Genomic DNA, 22265 nt, shown 5'->3' with positions numbered 1-22265 from the left:
AATATCAGTGTAGTTGACCATCTGATGTTGGTACAGTGCTCTCAGAGGAAAAGATATTGAAGAAAGTCATCAGGATTCATCTGTGGTTCAGGTACCTGGTCCAAAAAAATACAAACAACCAAAAAAAAAACATTTGTGAGCATAGACTCATGCATGCTTTGTACTATCATACACAAAAAAATACATTTTATATCTGAGAAACTAATTATTATTGTTTAGTACGTTATTAAAATCTATTTTTGAACAGAGTAGGCTATTAATAATAAACATGTTGTAAACATACTTAGACTCGTAGCATTCATCATGTTACAATGTAACTTACTCTCGTATTACTTTTATTGTTTTATATAGAGCATGAATACAACACCGCACCATAAGAAATTGAAATACAATGAATTGCCCATCATATTCAAACACCGTAGTCTGGAATTACAGTTTGGGAGAAAAACAACTATGATTTTGCAGTCATACAGCCTAGTATGTATGGTTTTATAGTAACGTTAGCTGTTATGATTCTGCAGCAATAGACTCACGTATGCTGTGAACTACAAAAGGATGTACTTTGTACCATTAAAAAAGGATATTTTATATCTGAGAAACTAATTGTTATTGTTTAGCACGCTATTAAATCTATTTGTGAACATTAAATATTCTTCTAAACATTCTTAGATGCTAGCATTCATCATGTTGTCGGTTGGGAAAACCCAACTAAACGCGTTCAACTTTGTCACAATAACACGCTAACTAATGCAAAAAAGAAGCATTACTTACTCAGATCGATCTTCTGTATGAAGTCTGGCACTTATTCTGAGGTAAATCCAGCCTTTACTCAGCGCGTCTCCTTCCAGAAACGAGCAGCAACAGAGTCTCGTGACTGTTTGTTGTTGGGCGTCTCCAAGCGCGCGCGCGTCACGTGGTTATTTACATGTGAACACGAGGGGGCGGGATCTCATTAGAAATAATGAGTTAGACTGGACAGATTGAACATGGTGTCGGTTTCATACGGATTACTTTATCACAGAACATTTGTTTTCGATAACACTTACTTCATTTGAAAGCAGACACTTTAGGCTTTCTATAGAGATAACTCTCATGTTTCTGTGTTGAGTATTCACTGAGTTACACTTCATTTTAGTGACGCGTTACTATAAATATATCGCGGAGACGGAGAAGACAGAGAGCGCATCCTGTTGGTTTTCTTTTTTTTTTCCAAAACCACAAAGTTTTGTTGTAATCGTCATTGTACTCAAAAAAAAGTAGACACTTAACAGTTTCGATTGATGTATAACACTTATTTGTGTGACCAAAATCAACAGAGTACTTTTAGTGTCTTTTGCACTTATCTTAAAATAACCGAGTTCGTATCGCCGGCGATACAGCGGGCCCCAGAGGGTTAAATAGGAGACTGTTTGCAACCATCAAAAATGTCTCAGTGTTATGCATTTAACCCAGTTCCTTGAGAAGGGAATGAAATGCTGTCACGACAAATGAGGAGGAAGCAAAGATGCAAGTGAATGTATGTTTATTTGTTAGAGGACACAAACTGAGCAAAGTCTCTTGGGTGGGCTAGTGACGCAGGGACTAGATGGACAGCGTGCTGGTGACGAGTGGTGATGGTGAATCCAGTGCAGGTGAACATCCAGATGAGACGAAAACCACGAAGACTCCAGACAGACGAGGACCAGGAACACTGTAGCAGACGGCACACGATGAACAACACGGAGGACATCAAACAACGATCTGACAAGGAGAGGGGAGTGCGGTGAGACTTTATAGGTGAGTAGATTGGCAGCAGCTGGTGCGGGAATTGAGATCAGCTGGCACGCTGATGACAGGAGTGAGCGGTCACGCCCACTCACACACACACACACACACACACACACACACACAGAGAACAACAATACACGAGACATGAAGAAACCAGTGAATTCATGAACCGTGACAGTACCCTCCCTCCTAGGAACGCCTCCTGGTGTTCCCAGACTCCCTTACCTGTCGATTGTAATCATCAATAAGGGAGTGATCCAGAATGTCTCTAGCAGGCACCCAACTTCTCTCCTCCGGACCGTAACCTTCCCAGTCCACCAAGTACTGAAATCCGCGTCCCCTCCGCCTTGAGTCCAGAATACGATTAACCGAATAAGCAGGTTCCCCTTCTACGAGTCGCGGCGGTGGGGGAACCGGGGCTGGCGGATTAATACGGGCATAAAAGACGGGTTTGATTTTGGATACATGGAAAACGGGATGAATTCTCCTGTACACTGGAGGATGATTGAGGCAGACTGCCACCGGACTAATGATCTTGGTGACAGAGAATGGGCAAATGAATTTAGGAGCAAGCTTATTCGACACGGAGCGGAGAGGAATGTTCTTGGTAGAAAGCCACACTTTGGAACCGACGACGTATACGGGGGGTCTAGACCGGTGGCGATCGGCCTTGACCTTGGTGCGCGCTCCCACTTGGAGTAGAGTCTCGCGGGCTCTAGTCCAAGTGCGATGACACCTCTGGACAAAATCGTGAGCGGCTTCGGATTCCAGACTAGGAAAAATTGGTGGCTGGTAACCTATACTACATTCAAACGGAGATAGGCCCGTAGATGACACTGGTAACGAATTGTGGGCGTACTCCACCATTGACAGTTGTTGGCTCCATGAGGAAGGATTCTTGGGGACCAGACATCGCAACGTTCTCTCCAAATCCTTGTTGGCTCTCTCAGTTTGACTATTGCTCTGGGGATGAAACCCTGAGGACAGACTAACAGTCGCCCCCAGTAATCTACAAAACTCTTGCCAAAATTTGGACACAAATTGGGGTCCTCTGTCGGAAACCACGTCCGTCGGGAGGCCATGTAACCGAAAGACGTGGTTAACGACTGTTAACGCTCTCTCCTTGGCTGAGGGTAATTTGGGCAAGGGAATAAAGTGGACCGCCTTCGAGAACCGGTCCACCACGGTCAAAACTACCATGTTACCCTGAGAGGGTGGGAGGGCGGTGACAAAATCTAGAGCGATATGGGACCAGGGTCTCGAAGGGATCGGCAGCGGTTGGAGGAGCCCATCAGGGGGTCTATTAGAAGTCTTACCAGTGGCACAAACGGAGCAAGCCAAAACAAAACTGTGAACATCGCGAGCCATGAGTGGCCACCAAAATCGTTGCTTGACTAAAGATTAGGGCTGGGTAAAAAATATTGATTCTCCGATTTTAATCGATCTTCAGTTTAATGCAACGATATCGATTCGGGAAATCCCCGAATCAATTCTTAATGCGCGTGCTTCACGTAAGAGGATATGAATATTCACCTCTCGTCCTGAAGGTGTCACCATCTATAGATATACTTATCTGGCAGGGGAGACACCATGATCAAGAAGGCGGTTCACCCTGTGTGCACCCTATTATTAATGTAGATGTGTATTTCAGTAAAAAACTTAAGTAGGAGAGTTTCAGTTACCAGCATTTATATCAAAATATGGATCCCATGTCTGCAAAACTAACATTTTAAATGAAATATTGATAGCTAATCGATATCGAATCGAATCGAAACCATAAAAATAAGAATCGAATCGAATCGCAGAATTGGTCACAATACCCAGCCCTACTAAAGATGTAGTGCGATTGACTCCTGGATGACAAGCCACATTGCAACAATGTCCCCACTGAATGACGTCGGACCATAATCCCTCTGGCACAAATAACCGGTTCGGTGGGCAGCGACCGGAGGCATTACCCCTTGTAAGGCCGTCTTGACCTTTGATTCAACCTCCCATTTGAGTGTGGAGACAATTAGGGTCTCCGGAAAAATGCACTCGGGAGTAGACGGGCGATCGGAACGGTCAAAAATACGTGATAAAGAATCGGGTTTGATGTTTTTGGAACCCGGGCGATACGAGAGAGTAAAGTCAAAACGTCCGAAAAAAAGTGCCCACCGAGCCTGCCTGGAGTTCAATCTTTTAGCAGTTCTAATGTATTCCAAATTCTTATGATCGGTCCACACGATAAAAGGTACCCCCGACCCTTCTAACCAGTGACGCCATTCCTCCAATGCTAACTTGACTGCCAACAACTCTCGGTTACCAATGTCATAATTACTTTCGGCAGGGGACAAACGGTGGGATAAAAACGCGCACGGATGCATCCTGTCATCTGCAGGAGAACGCTGGGATAGCACTGCACCTACCCCCACCTCTGACGCATCGACCTCCACCACGAACTGACGTGAAGGATCAGGGGTAACTAGGATGGGGGCTGAAACGAAGCGGCCTTTCAGTTTGGCAAACGCAGCCTCAGCTGCGCTAGACTACCTGAACGTGGTTCCGGGGGAGGTCAAGGCGGTCAGAGGCGAGGCTAGTTGGCTGAAATTGCGAATGAACCGCCGGTAGAAATTGGCGAACCCCAGAAACCTCTGTAGGGCCTTACGGGAATCTGGACTTGGCCAATCCACCACAGCCTTAACCTTCTCAGGATCCATACGCACTCCCTCAGATGACACAATGTACCCTAAGAAAGGAACAGACTGTGCGTGAAAAGCGCATTTCTCCGCCTTGACAAAAAGCCCATTCTCTAACAGCCTCTGAAGCACTCGTCGAACGTGCTGCACGTGCTCCTGGAGAGAAGAAGAAAAAATCAATATGTCATCCAGGTAAACATATATGAATCGATCGACCATATCTCGCAGCACGTCGTTGACGAGTGCCTGGAAGACTGCCGGGGGGTTGGACAGACCGAAAGGCATGACCAAGTATTCAAAGTGCCCCCTGGGGGTGTTAAAAGCAGTCTTCCATTCACCCCCCCCCCCCCTAATGCGGACCAAATGATAAGCATTACGTAAGTCCAGTTTAGTGAAGATTGGCTGTCTGAAGGCTGAGGACATCAGCGGCAAAGGATATGTTTTCTTTACCGTGATGTTGTTCAGCTCCCGGTAGTCAATACAAGGTCGCAGGGATCCGTCCTTCTTCCCCACAAAAAAGAACCCCGTCCCCGCTGGAGAAGAGGAGGGACGGATGAACCCCGCTGCTAGAGAATCAGAAATATATTTCTCCATAGCCTCTCTCTCTGGAACAGAAAGTGAATATAACTTGCCCTTAGGCGGAGACGTACCTGGCAGTAACTCTATAGCACAGTCATAGGGACGATGCGGAGGGAGAGAAGCAGCACGAGACTTACTGAACACCTCCTTCAGGTCATGATACCCCGTGGGCACGTTTGACCAATCCACTGCCTCCTCCTGAAACGTAGAAACAGAAACAGACGGACAAGCAGACACAAGACAAGACTCATAACATTTACTGCTCCACTCCGATACTGATTTCTGCTGCCAATCGATCCTTGGGTTGTGTTTGGTGAGCCAAGAGTGACCTAAAACAATAGGTGCGAGGGGGGAGTCCAGAATGTAGAAGGAGATGGTTTCAGAGTGGTTGCCAGATACAATGAGTGTGACAGGTCCAGTGGTGAAGGAAATTATGGGAAGAGCTTGGCCATTGAGAGCGTGAACTGCGATGGTCTGAGTGAGGGGTAGAAGGGGAGCTTGAATACTGAGTGCAAATGTGTGGTCCATGAAATTACCCTCGGCCGCAGAGTCCAGTAGTGCTTGACAGTCGTGAGTGTGGGCTGACCATCGTAGTCTTACCGGGAGGAGTGTAGATGTTGATGAGGTCTTCTCAGCGGAGATCCCACCCGACAGTAGCCTCAAATTTACTGCCGGGCCTGCCCCTTTTACCGGGCAGTTGTAAGCAAAATGTCCTGCAGCGCCACAGTAAAGGCAAAGGCCCTGGGACCTCCGCCTCTCCTTCTCCTCCCGGGAAAGCCGAGCTCGCCCGACCTGCATGGGCTCGTGATCGTAAACGGAACTGACCGCATCTCTGCCGCTGGCTCGTAACTCCGGTGTGGCTGCAGGAGCCCGAGCGGATAACAGCCGGCGTTCCACTCGGGTGATGCGGGAATCCACCCGAATAGCCAGCTCGATCAAACCATTGAGAGTAGTGGGTAAATCCAAGGCATAAATCTCTCTCTGGACATGGTCAGCCAGTCCATGCAGGAACATATCCCACTGCGCCTCCTCGTTCCATTGACACTCTGCCGCCAAAGTCCGAAACTCCATGGAGTAATCTGACACCGATCCTTCTTGCTTGAGATCCGCAAGGATCCGAGCCGCTTCTCTTCCCGCGACCGCGCGGTCAAAAACTCTCTTCATCTCGGCGGAGAGTGTCTGGAACGAGGCACAGCATGGATCTTGGTTCTCCCACACCGCTGTTCCCCATAGCGCCGCTCTCCCCGTCAGAAGCGTGAGCACAAATGCCACTCTGCTCTGTTCACTGGCAAAGGTCCTGGGCTGCAGAGAGAAGTGCATCGAACAGCGAGTTAGAAATGCTCTGCAAAAGTTCGGCTCACCGTTGCATAGCTCGGGAGTGGGTAGGCGGGGCTCTGACAGGGAGACGTTCTCTGATGGTACGAGGAGAGTTGGCGGTGTGGGTGGCGCAGTGGGAACTTGCAGATGTTGTAATTGCTGGGTGAGCTCGGACACCTGCGCCACAAGAGCTTGAATAGCCCGACCCGAGTCCTTCATGTTCCTCTCCTGAGTCTCCATCCGAGAAACACTGGACTTGAAGAAATCCTCCAGAGAGGGAGAGGAACCGCTTGCTGCTTCCATAGCGTGGTCAGATCGTTCTGTCACGACAAATGAGGAGGAAGCAAAGATGCAAGTGAATGTACTGTATGTTTATTTGTCAGAGGACACAAACTGAGCAAAGTCTGTCGGGTGGGCTGGTGACGCAGGGACTAGATGGACAGCGTGCTGGTGACAAGTGGTGATGGTGAATCCAGTGCAGGTGAACATCCAGACGAGACGAAAACCATGAAGACTCCAGACAGACGAGGACCAGGAACACTGTAGCAGACGGCACACGATGAACAACACGGAGGGCATCAAACAACGATCTGACAAGGAGAGGGGAGTGCGGTGAGACTTTATAGGTGAGTAGATTGGCAGCAGCTGGTGCGGGAATTGAGATCAGCTGGCGCACTGATGACTGGAGTGAGCGGTCACGCCCACTCACACACACACACACACACACACAGAGAACAACAATACATGAGACATGAAGAAACCAGTGAATTCATGAACCGTGACAAATGCTGCGTCATGGTGTTGATACTATGAGAACAACTTTAGTATGACTGATATCTGAGGCACGTATTGATGTCTTGACTGGCTATGGCAGTAATACGACATTACTGACACAGTCATACTTTAAAAGAGACCCCATTGTAAAATGTTATCAATTTCAAATTGTCTGAAGGCAGATGCACAGACATGATTGAAGTTGGCAACACAATGCAACATCTCATTCCCTTCACAGGGAACCGTGTTGTATGCATGTCAAGGGAAGTTGGTGCTGTGTTATGCCGTTGATGCTTTAGGAATGTTAATAGCAGCTACGTCATAATGAAAAAGTTCCTGTTTACCAGCTGTAAAATCAACTGTAGTCCCAAGTGAAAAAATAAATACTCCCACAAGGGTGACACTTTATTATAACTGCACACTATGAATCATTAGTTAAGCATTAGTAAATATTAAATTCATCATTTATAAAGGATTGTCCCTACATTAATAAACAATTAGTAAGCAGTTTATAAATGCAGCTATAAATGCTTTGTTCTTGATTTATGAGCATATCAAGTGTCCCCAACTAAGCAAGCCAGAGGCGACAGCGGCAAGGAGCCAAAAGTCCATCAGTGACAAAATGGAGAAACAAAACCTTGGGAGAAACTAGGTTCAGTCGGGGGGCAGTTCTCCTCTGGCTAAACGAACCAGCAGTTTGTTCCAACTGCAGCAAAGTCAGATTGTAAGGGCTCAACAGTGGTCTTTTCCACATTATAGATATGCTCAAAAGCAAAACATGTATAGCTGTATTTATAAACTGCTTACTAATGCCTAATAATGTTGGAACAATGCTTTAAAAAGGATGAATTGACTATTGACTAATGTTTAAATAATGATTCATAGTGTGCAGTTATTATAAAGTGTTACCCATTATGTGGATACTTGGCTAAAGAGATGTGTCTTTAATCTAGATTTAAACAGAGAGAGAGAGTCTGAACCCCAAACATTACCAGGAAGGCTATTCCAGAGTTTGGGAGCCAAATGTGAAAAAGCTCTACCTCCTTTAGTGGACTTTGCTATCCTAGGAACTACCAAGAGTCCAGAGTTTTGCGACCTTAGTGTGCGGGTTGTATTGTAGCACGATAGAAGACTAGTTAGGTACGCTAAACTATTTAGGGCCTTAAAAGTAAGTAGTAATATTTTGTAACTGATAAAGAATTTAATAGGTTGCCATTGCAGAGAATGTAAAATTGGGGTAATATGATCACATTTTCTTGACCTAGTAAGGACTCTAGCAGGTGCATTTTGGACTATCTGTAGCTTGTTTATTGAAGATGCAGGACAACCACCAAGCAGTGCACAATACAATAGTCCAGTCTGGAGGTCATGAATGCATGAACTAGCTTTTCTGCATCAGAAACAGGTAGCATGTTCCGTAACTTGGCAATGTATCTAAGATGGAAGAATGCTGTTTTTGTAACATGGGAAGTATGATTTTCAAAAGACAAGTTGCTTTGTAATATAACACCCACATTTTTGACTGTAGAGGAAGTAACAGTACATCTGTCTAGATGCAAATTGTAATCTACGAGATTCTGTGTACTGTTTTTTGGTCCAATAAGTAATATAAAGCTTTATACAAATTTAATAAGAGAAAATTATTGGTCATCCAGTCTTTTACATTTTTAACACACTCTGTTAGCTTAGATAATTTAGAAGTTTCATCTGGTCTTGTTGAAATACATAGTTGAGTATCATCAACTGAAATTATTCATAGGAATAATTTTTTTGCAGGAAGGAGCACAATTGAGCAGACACAACTTTTCCCAAAATTTTAGACATAAACGGAAGATTTGAAATGGGTCTGTAATTTGCCAGTTCACTAGGATCTACAGTAGTTGTGGTTTCTTAATAAGAGACTTAATTACTGCCAGCTTGAATGGTTTTTGGACGTGACCTAGAGATTGCGACGAGTTAATAATATTGAGAAGTGGTTCTTCTGCTACAGGTAACAACTCTTTCAGTAGTTTAGTGCGTACATGATCTAATAACATGTTGTTGGTTTAGATGCAGTGATAAATTTATTTAGATCTTCCTGTCCTATAGTTGTAAAGCACTACAGTTTTTCTTTGGGCGTAATGAATGAAGCTGAAATACTAGACACTGTTGATTCTACATTTGTTATTGTATTTCTGATGCTATCTATTTTATCAGTGAAGAAATTCATAAAATCATCCCTACTGAACTATGAGGGAATATTTAGTTCGGGTGACATCTGATTATTTGTTAACCTGGCCACTGTGCTAAATAAAAACCTCGGTTTGTTTTGGTTATTATCTATGAGTTTGCGAATATGCTCAGCCCTGGCAGCTTTTAGAACCTGTCTATAGCTGTACATACTGTTTTTCCATGCAATTGTAAAAACTTCCTAATTAGTTTTTCTCTATTTGCGTTCAAGATTACGAGTTTCTTTTTTGAGACAATGGGTATTGCTGTTGTACTATGGCGCAGTATATTTTTCTCTAAACTTTTTTAATTTAATGGGGGCAAACACTTCTAGGGGGCAGTCGTGGCCTAATGGATAGAGAGTTGGACTTGTAACCCGAAGGTCGTGGGTTCGAGTCTCAGGTCCGGCAGGGATTGTAGGTGGGGGGAGTGAATAACCAACACTCTCTCCACCTTCAATACCACGACTGAGATGAGACCCTTGAGCAAGGCACCGAACCCCTCAACTGCTCCCCGGGCGCCGCATTGATGGCTGCCCAGGTGTACCTGGATGGGTTAAATGCAGAGAACGTCCCTTTAGGGGGAGTCGTGGCCTAATGGTTAGAGAGTCGGACTTGTAATCTGAAGGTTGCGGGTTCGAGTCTCGGGCCGGCAGGGATTGTAGGTGCCCTTGAGCAAGGCACCGAACCCCCAACTGCTCCCCGGGCGCTGCAGCATAAAATGGCTGCCCACTGCTCCGGGTGTATGTTCACGGTGTGTGTGTGTTCACTGCTGTGTGTGTGTGTTCACTGCTGTGTGTGTGCACGTTGGATGGGTTAAATGCAGAGCACGAATTCTGAGTATGGGTCACCATACTTGGCTGAATGTCACTTCACTTCTAATGTACTAGAGAAGATAGTGCCCATATTGCTAGTCATTTCGTCTAGTTCATGTGTATTTATGGGTACAGAGAGCAGTTGAGATAAACCAGGCAGTTTATTTGTGAATCAATTTTTGGTTGTTGGAACAATAATTCTACCCGGACGATAACGTGGAGCCATATAGTTAATATCAGTAATGGGCAGCATGCACGATACAAGGTAGTGGTCAGTAACATCATAACTTTGAGGTACTATATCTATATCATTAAGATAAATTCCATGCGATATAATTAAATCTAGTGTGTGATTAAAATGATAAGTGGGTCTGCTTATGTTTTGCTTGACTCCAAAAGAGTTAATTAAGTCTGTAAACGCAAGTCCTAATGCATCATTTATATTATCAACATGAATGTTAAAGTCTCCGACAATTAACGCTTTATCAACATTAAAGGGTTAGTACCCCCAAAAATGAAAATTTGACGTTTTACTCACCCTCAAGGCATCCTAGGTGTATATGACTTTCTTCTTTCAGATGAATCCAATTGAGGTAATATTCATTATAAATATTCATCATAAAGCTCTATCATTGCAGCCAGCGGGTGTTTTTGTTACACAGTCCAAAGCACGTAAAATAAAGTGCACAAATCCATAAAAAACATGCTTCACACAGCTCTGGGGGATGAATAAAGGCCTCCTGTTAAATCCATATTTAAAATAATATAAACAATATAACAATATAAATAGTTTTGTGAAACATCCGCTAACTGTTGTACTCGCGGTCACGAGAGACTGCCTTTCCGGCAGATGACATAGGATGCCGGCGCAGCGCATGCGCGTGTGAGTCTCGCAAAAAACAATGTTTGTTTATAGGAACAAAGGAAGCAAAGTTTCCTTACTTTACCAAAGGAAAACCAATCTCCTCTTGGCTTATATCGAAATCATCCAACATTTTTATTTACAAATCCTCATTTTGTGCTTCTAATTCATGACCGGCGTTTTGTTTTGTCCTCTCTCCGCGCTCGTCACTATTCACGCAACACTGATGTCCTACGTCATCCGCCATAAGGGCTTCCGCTTATGACAGTTAGATGAATTGAGAGAGATGTGTTTATTGCGTTTGAAATATGGAAAACCTGAAGTTACGCTCCGACTACGCTGGGGTGCAGGCCATCAGCACAAAAAGCCTAAGACGCTCCCAGAAAAGATTCCAATTATTAACAAAGAACAATTTCTGTTCTTTACACCATAACAATAACCATTCGTTTAAAGCAAACAGTCTACTGAACCTTTCGTGTCCTCGTCGATATGTGGCAAGCGGTCATGACACGATGATTATCGTCGCTGGCGATGTGCTGCGTACCATCTTGATCAGGCTCTTGAACTCCATCTTTAGTGTTTCTGTCTGACGCAGCTTGATGTCATTCAACCCTCCTGTGCTCTCATCATCCTTCAGGATCGAGGGTATATGCGCAGAAACATCGTGAACACGAGCACCAGGGAAACAGTGAGTGTGCACTTTACCTTTAGCAAGGGTAGCACGGACATGCTGGACGATGGAGTCTCCGATGATCACAGCATCGTGTTCCATCTCACGGAGGGGAGCAAAGCAGTTCCAGGTGGAGATCTCGAAGGCCGGAGGCGGCGAAGGGGGTGAAGTCCTCGCCTAGTGCACCCAGGGTCTGTGGTGTCCCGTCGCCGGAGTAAAGGAGGCTTGGGAAGATTGCTTCCTGGGTGCACAGGGCCTGTGCAGAGAAACACACAGAGTAGAGGTGGCGGGAGTGTTAGCAGCGCGCTGTGTACTTCCAGCGTCGCTCTCCACTACAAAAAATCCCTACAAAAAGAAAAAGGTAAGAAAAAAAGGGGGGCAGTCATGGCCTAATGGATCGAGGGTTGGACTTGTTGGACTTGTAAACCCATGACCTTCGAACCCACGAAGGTGTTGGGTTCGAGTCTTAGGTCCGGCAGGGATTGTAGGTAGGGGGAGTCAATAACCAACACTCTCTCCACCCTCAATACCACGACTGAGATGAGACCCTTGAGCAAGGCACCAAACCCCCAACTGCTCCCCGGGCGCCGCAGCATTGGCTGTCCACTGCTCCGGGTGTATGTTCACTACTGTGTGTACACTTGGATGGGTTAAATGCAGAGCACAAATTCAGAGTATGGGCCACCATACTTGGCCACACACCACTTCCCTACTCCACGGCCTCCAGCTCCAGCTGAACTAAAAGTAAATTAGGCAGTTTAGAGTTGAGTAGAGAGTTGTCTCTTGAGGTGCAGAGGTCGACCTCTTCCTTGCCAAAGATCTCCCAGATTTTCTGAAACATCTGTGGGTGGAACATCCACTCCTCTGAGGGGACGTTGCTTCGAGAGAGCAAATCTGCTCCTTGGTTCAATACGCCAGGCACATGTGCTGCCCTCAGTGACCGCAGGTTGAGATGTGCCCACTCCAAGAGGCGTTTTATCTCGAAAAGGCATTTCGAGGTGAGCCTGCCTTGGCGATTTATATAAGATACCACTGTCATGCTGTCTGAGCGGACTAGCATGTCGTGTCGCTTCAGGTCTGGTAAGAAGGTCTGAAGGGCTCGACATACTGGCGTCATCTCGAGGCAGTTGATGTGTAGCCGACCTTCTGTGTCCGACCAGGAGCCGAAGGCCAGTTTGCCCTCGCACTGAGCTCCCCAAGCTGTGTTGGAAGCATCCGTCGTGACCACCTTCCTTCTGTAAATAATGCCCATGGTCACGCCCTGCTTGAACCACAGGAGATCTTTCCAAGGGGCCAGAGCTGGCCTGGCTCACCCTGACATGAAAGCGTCCATGACGCCATGCATGGGGCGGAACTTGCAGTTTCAGTCAGTACTGAAGGGGTCTCATGTGAAGCAGGCCCAGCTGATAGCCGGCGATGCAGAGGCCATGAGGCCTAGCATCCTTTGAAACACTTTGAGGGGGCGAGAAGCTCCAACTTTGAAGGAAGCTGTGAGCTGCTGTATGGCCAGTGCACGTTCTGTCGCGACTACTGCACTCATGCGGGCTGAGGCAAAAACTGCTCCCAGGAGCGAGGTTCTTTGGCTGGGAGACAGTGAGCTCTATATTGCCCCTGAGACCTAGGCACTCCCAAGTGGCTGAGGAGGAGGGATCTGTGGGATACCAGCTCAGCCTCTGACTGGGCTAAGATGAGCCAGTCGTCGAGGTAATTCAGAATGCGGATTCCCATCTGTCTCAGAGGGGAAAGAGCCACATCTATGCACTTCGTAAAAGTGCGATGAGCCAGGGACAGTCCGAAGGGCAGGACCGTGTATTGATATGCCACCCCCTCGAAAGCATATCTCAAGAATCATCTGTGAATCATCTGTCTGAATGGCCGTTTCATGAGGGTGCGGTTCAGGTGCCTGAGATTGAGGATGGGTCGGAGGCCGTCATCCTTTTTGGGGACGAGGAAGTAGCAGAAGCCTGACTCGCTCTGAGCTGGCGAGATCGTCTCTATGGCCCCTTTTGCCAGTAAGGCCATCACCTCGGAGTGCAGGACATGAGCGTCCTTGCTTTGCACTAAGGTGGGAACCACGGCGCTGAATCGCGGGGGTCTTCGAGCGAACTGAAGTGAGTAACCTCCTTTTATAATCCCCAAAACCCAATCTGACAATCCGGGGATGGCCTGCCAGGCCTTGGCCCATGTGGCGAGGGGTTGGATTGGTTCGAGTGGTAGATCAGTGTGAGGGATCTACCACTCAAAGAGGAAGAGGAAATTTGCTCTCTTTTTGAAAATGTTTTATTTTTCTCGCTGTAACAGTGGCTGTTTGTGTGGGCGCTTTCAGAATGGGCCCAGTATTCACAACAGATTTTATAACAAACACACTGCCACCGGCACCCGGACGGGAGAATCATTTCTGCATGCTAGAGCGAGGCATGCAGGGTCTGAGCCGGCGTGAGCTCGCTCGCAGCTGAGCGCTGAGTCCCTCTGCCCTGCTGTTTTTTCCTCACAGGTCCCTGGGAGGAAGAAAAGGGGAGGGCGCGAGGGACGGAGTCACCCTCTGAAAAGAAAGTGATCCGAGCGCTCAGAGAGATGAGACTCATGTTCACACAGTGTGAACATTCCATCTCAGTCAGAGCGGCTTCTGTGTGGGGTTTACCCAAACAGGAAAAGCACTCTGAGTGGCCATCGTCAGCGTGCAGTGCGGTCCTGCATGAGCTGCAATGACATTTGCAACAATGCCGCTGCTCTTTTAGAGAGAAATTTGCTATTTTAGCTAGATGGCTCTGCCCATTCTGGCAGGCTCTGGCGAGCTTCCTCGCCATAGGCTCGTGCAGCTCCACTGCCGAGCTATCGGTTCATTTTTAATTTTTACATTTTTATTTTTCTATGACATTGCAGAGGTTTATTTTTCATTCTATATCAAGTGTACAGTTGCACAGTTTATTTTTATTTTTTACATCTTGAAATAAATATTTATCTTCTGTATCACTACTGTTTTTGTTTACTTTTTCTGTTTAGAAGATAACTGAGCCTTTATTAGATCTCCTTTGTAAAAGCTTTACGAGGCATACAATTCTTCCTCTCCTATAGTAGAGAATGAGTGGAATTGTTCCTCAGGGGATCTATAGTGCACTATCTGATACGATACTGTAGCTGACGGCTGCATGATTACAATTTTATCTCTGATAGTATCGATCTTGGAAGTAAAGTAGTTCATAAAGTCATTACTGCTGTGCTCTTGGGGAATGCCAACACCTGTTGATGCTTTATTTTTTGTTAATTTAGCCACTACATTGAATAAATACCAGGGGTTATGTTTGTTTTCTTCTAGAAGAGACGAAAAGTAATCAGATCTAGCAGTTTTTAATGCTTTTCTGTAGGATAGGGTACTTTCCCGCCAAGCTATGTGAAATACCTCAAGTTTTGTTTTCCTCCACCTGCGCTCCATTTTCCGGGCTGCTCTCTTTAGGGTGCGAGTGTGCTCATTATACCACGGATTCAGACTGTTTTCTTTGATCGTCCTTAAGCGTAAAGGAGCAATTGTATCTAAAGTGCTAGAAAAGAGAGAGTCCATGGTTTCTGTTACATCATCAAGTTGTTCGGCGCTATTGGATATGCTGAGGAATTGAGATAAATCAGGAAGATTACTTAACCTGTTAACCTTTGCCAGAGCGACGGCGCACTGAACGCTCTTTGTTTGCATGTGTCATTGTTTTCTAATAGAATAAATGAAACGGGACAAAGTTAATCTTGACAAACTATATATCATTCTGAAGGTCTAAGCCTCAAGCATCGACGACAGATCGCTGTTTTTCGATGGAAAGCTTATAAGGAATGTATTTGCTACATTTGTGTAAGCAGTACACATCAAAACATGCAGAATAAAAAAGCAGTACATACCATCATCATTGTAATAACGAGCCACAAACGCGTCTACTGCTGAAATCCCAGTTTAGTTAGAGAGGTAAGGGTCCACAGAACAACATCCCAGCGAGCACTTTTAGTCCAGCGAAACAATAACGTTGTAATAAGGATGAATATTCCTTTGTTTACGTTTCATTTCTTCAGAGAGTTATTGTTCGCGTCCGTTATGGAATAAATTACGCTCAAAAACAGCGTCTTGGTGGTAAAAAAACAACACAGTGTTGTAGCATACAGTTTTACAAACAGAATGAGACCATCTACGGAAAAAAAGTCTCAGAAAAGCGGAATATAGATTATTTGAATTTGGCGCTCTCTCCTGAGTGACCCACGCTGAGCTTGTAACTTAGCGATCGGCTTTTTCCATAAAAAAACTTTTTTTTTTCTTCAACATTTTTTATATGTGTGTGTGTGTGTATTGTGTGGGGAATGTGGCCATATCTGCATGATTTTCATATGCATGGATGTACATCAGTGTGTTTCTTACCGACCGGCTATGATTGTGATTCATTGATCAGCTATTATTGATTATATGGCCCATCTGTATGATTATCATCTGTATGGACGCACATCAGCGTGTGATTACTGACTGTATGACCATGTCTGCCAATATCAGTTTATGTCTGGCAATCAGAATATATACATACATATTATATACAATTTTTTTTTTCTACTTTCTTTCCTTTTTTATTACTCAATTATTTTTGTATTTTTTAGTGCTCAAATAAATCACTTATATGATGTCTAAAATTCTGTCTATTATTTTATAATTGAAAAACTATGCAGGAATATGTATAATGACTAAAATAGTTTGTATAATTCTGCAATACATTTGGTGGTTATTTTTCCTCAAACAGAGGGGTGGGAGGACTATAAATAGTTTCAGAAAAAATATTGCAGGAATCTCATTTTTCATGGTATCTTCTTCAAATTTGGAAATATAAACTCATGAGACATGTGGCTTTCAATCCATTACTTTTCTGGATTGCTCCAGGACTTATTTCATGTATTTGTATATGAAATAAAAAAAACATTCAGTGTGGAAAAATATTTTTCAAGGCACATCAGTGTCTATAACTTTTTTTTTTATCTTTTTGAGCATTATCAACTCTGGATGATGGATAGTAAAGCCTAGAGTGTCTTCTTTCCAAAGATACCTAATTTGTTTGTGTAGCACACTTTGTCAGGAACTGTTACAGTTTTAATTTAGGTAGGTTATTTTCACCTGTGAGGCCCCAAACGGGGGGCGAAGGTTAACAGGTCAAAAACCAGTCTTTTGTGGTAGAAGTGATGGTTCTACGATACTTCTAACAAGGAGTAGAAGTTACAGTTTTAGCTATATGGAGTTTACACAAGACTAGATAATGACCTGAGATATCATCGCTTTGCTGCAGAATTTCAACACCACTAACATCAATTCCATATGACAGTATTAAATCTAGAGTATGATTTCGACAATGAGTAGGTCCTGAAACGTGTTGTTTAACCCCAATAGAGTTGAGAATGTCTATGAATGCTGATCCTAATGCATCTTTTTCATTACCGACATGGATATTAAAATCGCCAACAATTAAGACTTTATCTGCAGCCAGTACTAACTCAGATAGAAAATCAGCAAATTCTTTAATAAAGTCTGTGTGGTGCCCTGGTGGCCTGTATACAGTAGCCAGTACAAACATCACAGGGAATTTATCACTAACACGTGTTTCTCTAGATAATGTTATACGCAGCACCATAACTTCAAACGAGTTATACTTAAAGCCTGCCCTCTGAAAAATACTGAGAATATTGCTATAATTTGTAGCAATACCTCCCCCTTTACCTTTTGGACGTGGCTCATTTTTATAGCAGTAATCTTGGGGAGGGGGGGGGGGGGGTAGACAAAAAGTGCTTTTGTAGAAAGGGACCTGATATTCAGTAAGCCAAGTTTTATAAATTGTTTCTCTGTATTGTAAGTATTTTTTATTTGTTGAACATCAAGTGGATTGTTACTCTTAATTTGGTTTGGATGTTTTCTGTATTTTCTAGTTCGGGGAACAGACACAGTCTCTATAGTGGGATATCTAGGTGAAAGAGTCTCTATGTGCTGAGAATTAACTGATTTCTGTGACGTGAGGCTAACGAATGCTAATGCGTGGCACACGCGTTGTGCTCGCGGTTTTAGATTAAAAGCGAACAATCAAATTAGATTAGTTTGATAGATAATATCAGAAATATGGAGGGAATTAAGTTATATTTCATCACTTTAAACAACAGAGAGTGATAGTAAAATTCAGCAGAAAGCGAAGCTACACGGAGCAACAATCGCAAACCTCTCAGCAAACCTCAAACCTCTCAGCGAGGACTAACAGTTGTCCTCAACCAACACACTGCTGGGCCACATTTAAACCATCTGTCCCTGAGGGAGGACAGTTGCTCTGCCAAAACAAAAGTAGTATTTCTGCATCTAGTTTTTAGTTTTCACAGTGTCTTTTGAGTTTGATCAAGGCAAAACTCACTCTTGTCATATCTTTCTCTCTCTTTCCTGACAGTATGAGTACTTTAATGCAGTGCTGATCAATGAGATGGATGAGGAGGGTAGAAGTTTGGAGCTGGGTGGAGAATTCATCCTGCAGCCAAATGAACATTTCAACAATCTGTCTGTAAACCTCAGCCTCAGTGTCGTCCAGGTTCCAACTAACATGTACAACAAAGGTATCAGCATTGCATACGCTAGATGCATCATTGGTGTAAGATGACATGTTGATATTCTAGGTTTATATAGACATGTGTTTAGAAGTTAGTTCCAGTCCCCTAATTTTATTAGTCAAGCAGTTTCCAAATACTGCTGATATTTCATACAACAACACTGGGATGTTTCACTGTTTGTGGTCATGTGAAGCTGCATCCCCCAGTGTTACTAGTCATAATTATTATTTTGAATGAAATCTGCAACTCATCTTAAGAATTACATTTTAAGTTACTAAATATTGTCAACCAGAAACATACACCCCACCTCAAAAGATTAGCATTGGTGCCACAATACATTTTTGTAGTGATACAAAATTTTAAATGGATTTAAAATTTGTAGTCATTCTTCTGACTTTGATCATTTTCTTTCAGTGCAAATGCAAATCATTGAAGAACCAAATGAATGTGAATGCACAAAGTACAAGAAACTGGTGGAGAAGTGCCAGTGTAGGATCTGTAATGCTATTATCAACACTTAAAATTTCCTTTGAGATCTAAAAATAAATGTTTGGTAACACTTTATTTTAGGGTCTCTTAACTAGTTGATTATTAATATACATACTGTTACGATGCGAATGAGACATGAGATGTGCGGATCCATTTTCAAGGCTTTTATTAAAAGGCATGGTCATGAAACAAGCATGGGTTGATAAATGACAAACAGTAATAGAAGAGGCAAGACAAAGAGTAATCCTAGAACAAACGTGGGTCTTCGATCAGCAGACGATATCCTGAGGGCTTGACAAGAGGGGTAATCTGTAAACTCAAACAATAGTCCAGACAGGGGCAAACAAAATCCAAACAGCAAGGCAAAGGTTTAATCCAAGATACACAGGCAAGAATCAGGTAACAGGAGAACACAAGACTAGACTAGAAACTATGACTGGAAAACTATACTAGCTCTGTAAAGTAGCTATCGCTAGGAGAGTGATATGTGCTAAGCAATACTCGGCGATCTGAATGAGGAAGTCCATGGCTTAAGTAGCATGTCTGATGGGAATCAGCTGTGTAATCAGTGCATTCAGCTGTGTGTGTGTGCCATCAGTGCAATGGACGATGGGAACTGTAGTCCGGGGTGAAGTGCAACAGTAGTGTAGTGCAAGATTCCATGTGGTGAGCGGGTGACCTCTGGTGGTGAGTGAACGGAAGTTCATTAACCGGATTTGTGACACATATTACTAGAGTTTTAGCCATTTATTATTACTAATTAAGCACATGTTAATGCCTTATTCTACATGACCTTATTCTACATCCTTAATCCTACCCAATACCTAAACTTAACAACTATCTTACTAACTATTAATAAGCAGCAAATTAGGAATTTATTGAGGGAAAAGTCGTAGTTAATAGTGAATAAGTGTTCCCTATTCTAAAGTGTTACCAAATGTTTTACTATTTCTAATTTTATTGTTACTAGTCAGAATGATATTTTGATATATCTTCAACTCTTGACTGCTAGAAATTTATAACTGTAAAATATTCTAAGCAGATCTAAATTTAGTTTTTGACTAGTCATAATCAAATGGCAGATATGATATCTGCATGTTTTACATCATTTGATTTATTCTTATAAGGTCCCACATACTAAAGCAAAGAGCCCCACGAAGCCATGCCTTAGCTGTTCTTAATTCACTGTAAAGCACCACTTTGCAGGGCTTGTTACCTTTAAATTATTTCATGAAAATACGTATTGTAAAATGCATTTTATTCATAAAATAAACAGCAACAAAAATGACATTTTATACAGTAATACTGATGTAATGATGTTCTAGAGTACTTTACAATGGTTTTGAATGTGGCTTAACCAGTCCATAATCAAAGACTGGAACAATCCATCATATAACAAATAAATCTCACATAATAAAAATGTTAATATTGAAAACAAAGGTTTTCATTTCAAACATTTTGAGGAAGACTTCTCAATAAAAACTATATTCACAGTGTAATCAGAAGAAGGAGGATACCAAATCAAGCATAAGGGGTCCCAAGTGGAACCCAGAATGCATTGCACTACTTACACTTAAGGATTATTTCCTTTTCTTATGAATAAAGCACCACTTGGTCACTGAATACGATTCTGCTAAGAACTATCCCTCTCTCCTCTTTCATATGCAAATATGGACTCCAGGGTAGGACTCATCAATGGAATGCTCAGCTATTGAATAATAATTTTGAGAGAGAGTACTTTTTTTCTCTTTTTCTGTTTGTTCTGCACTTTAAAGCTGCAGTATGTAAGTTTTTTTTTATTTAGCTTGTACATACAAATTAGTGTTCTAAAACGGTCTCCTTACCCTCACAACTGTAAGCTTCTAAAAATGATTTAGAATTTGAGCTGTCAGGTCAGATTTTTCAGGACAATTTCAGTTTCACGAGACCACAGGATATGAATTGTAAATGATAGTGAAGCATCGCAACAAGTCACACTGTAGGTCACATGACCTAATAGTTCAAATGCTGATACAGGTGAAATAGCTGCACTCTTGGAAGGCCTCTCGTCCAATCAGATTCAAGGACCAGGACACACTGACTATGCCAGAGGTGAAAGAAAATACATAGCATGAGAAAGAAGGTCTTCAGTCTGTAAATTGAAGCTTGAACCCAGATTTGACTTGAACCCAGTTAAGATGCCGTGGCAGGACCTTAAATGTGTAGTTTGTGCTCGAAAACCCTCCGGTGTGGCTGAAATATAGCAGTAATGTGGGCCAAAATTCCTCCACAGTGCTGTAAAAGACTGTTCCCCAGTTATCAGACGTGTTTGTTTGCAGTAATTGCTGCTAAATGCATCCCAACCAGATTTTAAGTTTGGTACTGTATGTGTTGGATACTTTTACCATATACTTCAAGACTGGACAGCAGCTCCCAGATTTCATACAAATATAAATCAGATTTTGTGTTTTCAGAATACTGATTGATACTGATTTAATGTGAATTTACTGTATATATATATAAAAACTATCTCTCTCTCTCTCTCTCTCTATATATATATATATATATATATATATATATATATATACACATACACATATATATATATATATATATATATATATATATATATATAATTATTGTTAAAAATGTTCTAATTCATTCAGACTTCCTTTGCAGACTCAGCCATAGTGAATGGGGTGTACTGGTCAGAGGCACTCAATAAGGTGTTTGTGGGCAACTTTAAAAGAGACCCTTCTCTCATATGGCAGTACTTTGGTAGCGCCAAAGGTTTCTTCAGACAGTATCCAGGTGAGTTTTCAGTTTTTTTTTTTTTTTTTTTTTTCTCATTTCTTATAGGCTGGCAGGGTTTAAAAAGTACTGCCAAATTATTTGTCTGGAGTGAGATTTTGATGACATAGGCTGAATCAATCAGATGGCACTATTTGAGGATCCAACAATAAATTTTTATTAAATTTGTTCTTAACTCTGTAAGTTATCCAGCTCTTTAAGCTTAAAGGGACAGTTCACCCAAAAATGAAAATCAGCTGTTAATTTACTCACAAGATGTAGGTGACTTTTTTTCTTCGGCTGAAATCATGGTTCTTGTGTCAGACTTGTGTTTCTGTTTTATTGTGTTTTTCTCCCCATGTGCTTCCCGTGACTCCCTCTCTTTTCTCCCTCTCGTTTTGATTAGTCTGGTTCAGGTGTGTCCTGTTAATCACCCTCATTTGTCTATGGCTGTATCCGAAATCGCCCCCTATACCCTCATTCAATATTCCCTACATTAGTCCACTCATATAGTTCACTTGAAGGAGTGAATGAAAACGAGTGAGTGAATTCGGACACTGAGTGCACCGGAAGGACTGCCGCTTTTGCATAGTTTGCTTGCTGTTTAATAATCATTTGAAACGGGCAGCTCCAGTAGTAAGATTGAAGGATTTATCTTGAACTCTGTCACATAAATTATGTATAAACCCTAATAGTCAATTTACAATTAATTTTGTACCTATGTTGTATTACACTGTATTATGC

The 22265-nt window shown here is 42.9% G+C and overlaps 1 protein-coding gene across 1 annotated transcript in view; it reads left to right on the top strand.

Annotated features, from left to right (window-relative positions):
• The window catches only part of LOC306849926 (voltage-dependent calcium channel subunit alpha-2/delta-3-like), a gene marked incomplete at both ends in the record, with an annotated part of 224934 nt that overhangs the window by 56283 nt on the left and 146386 nt on the right, over positions 1–22265 (top strand). The window contains 2 exons of the mRNA XM_079385309.1: positions 18107–18269; positions 21411–21542. Of these exons, the coding sequence (XP_079241435.1) occupies positions 18107–18269; positions 21411–21542 (295 nt within the window). The remainder of the gene's footprint in view (positions 1–18106; positions 18270–21410; positions 21543–22265) is intronic.

This window comes from Barbus barbus, assembly GCF_936440315.1.
Source record: "Barbus barbus genome assembly, chromosome: 29".
Taxonomy (NCBI): domain Eukaryota; kingdom Metazoa; phylum Chordata; class Actinopteri; order Cypriniformes; family Cyprinidae; genus Barbus; species Barbus barbus.
Note: the sequence above shows the minus strand (reverse complement) of the source record. Positions and strands in the feature narration are given on the sequence as shown.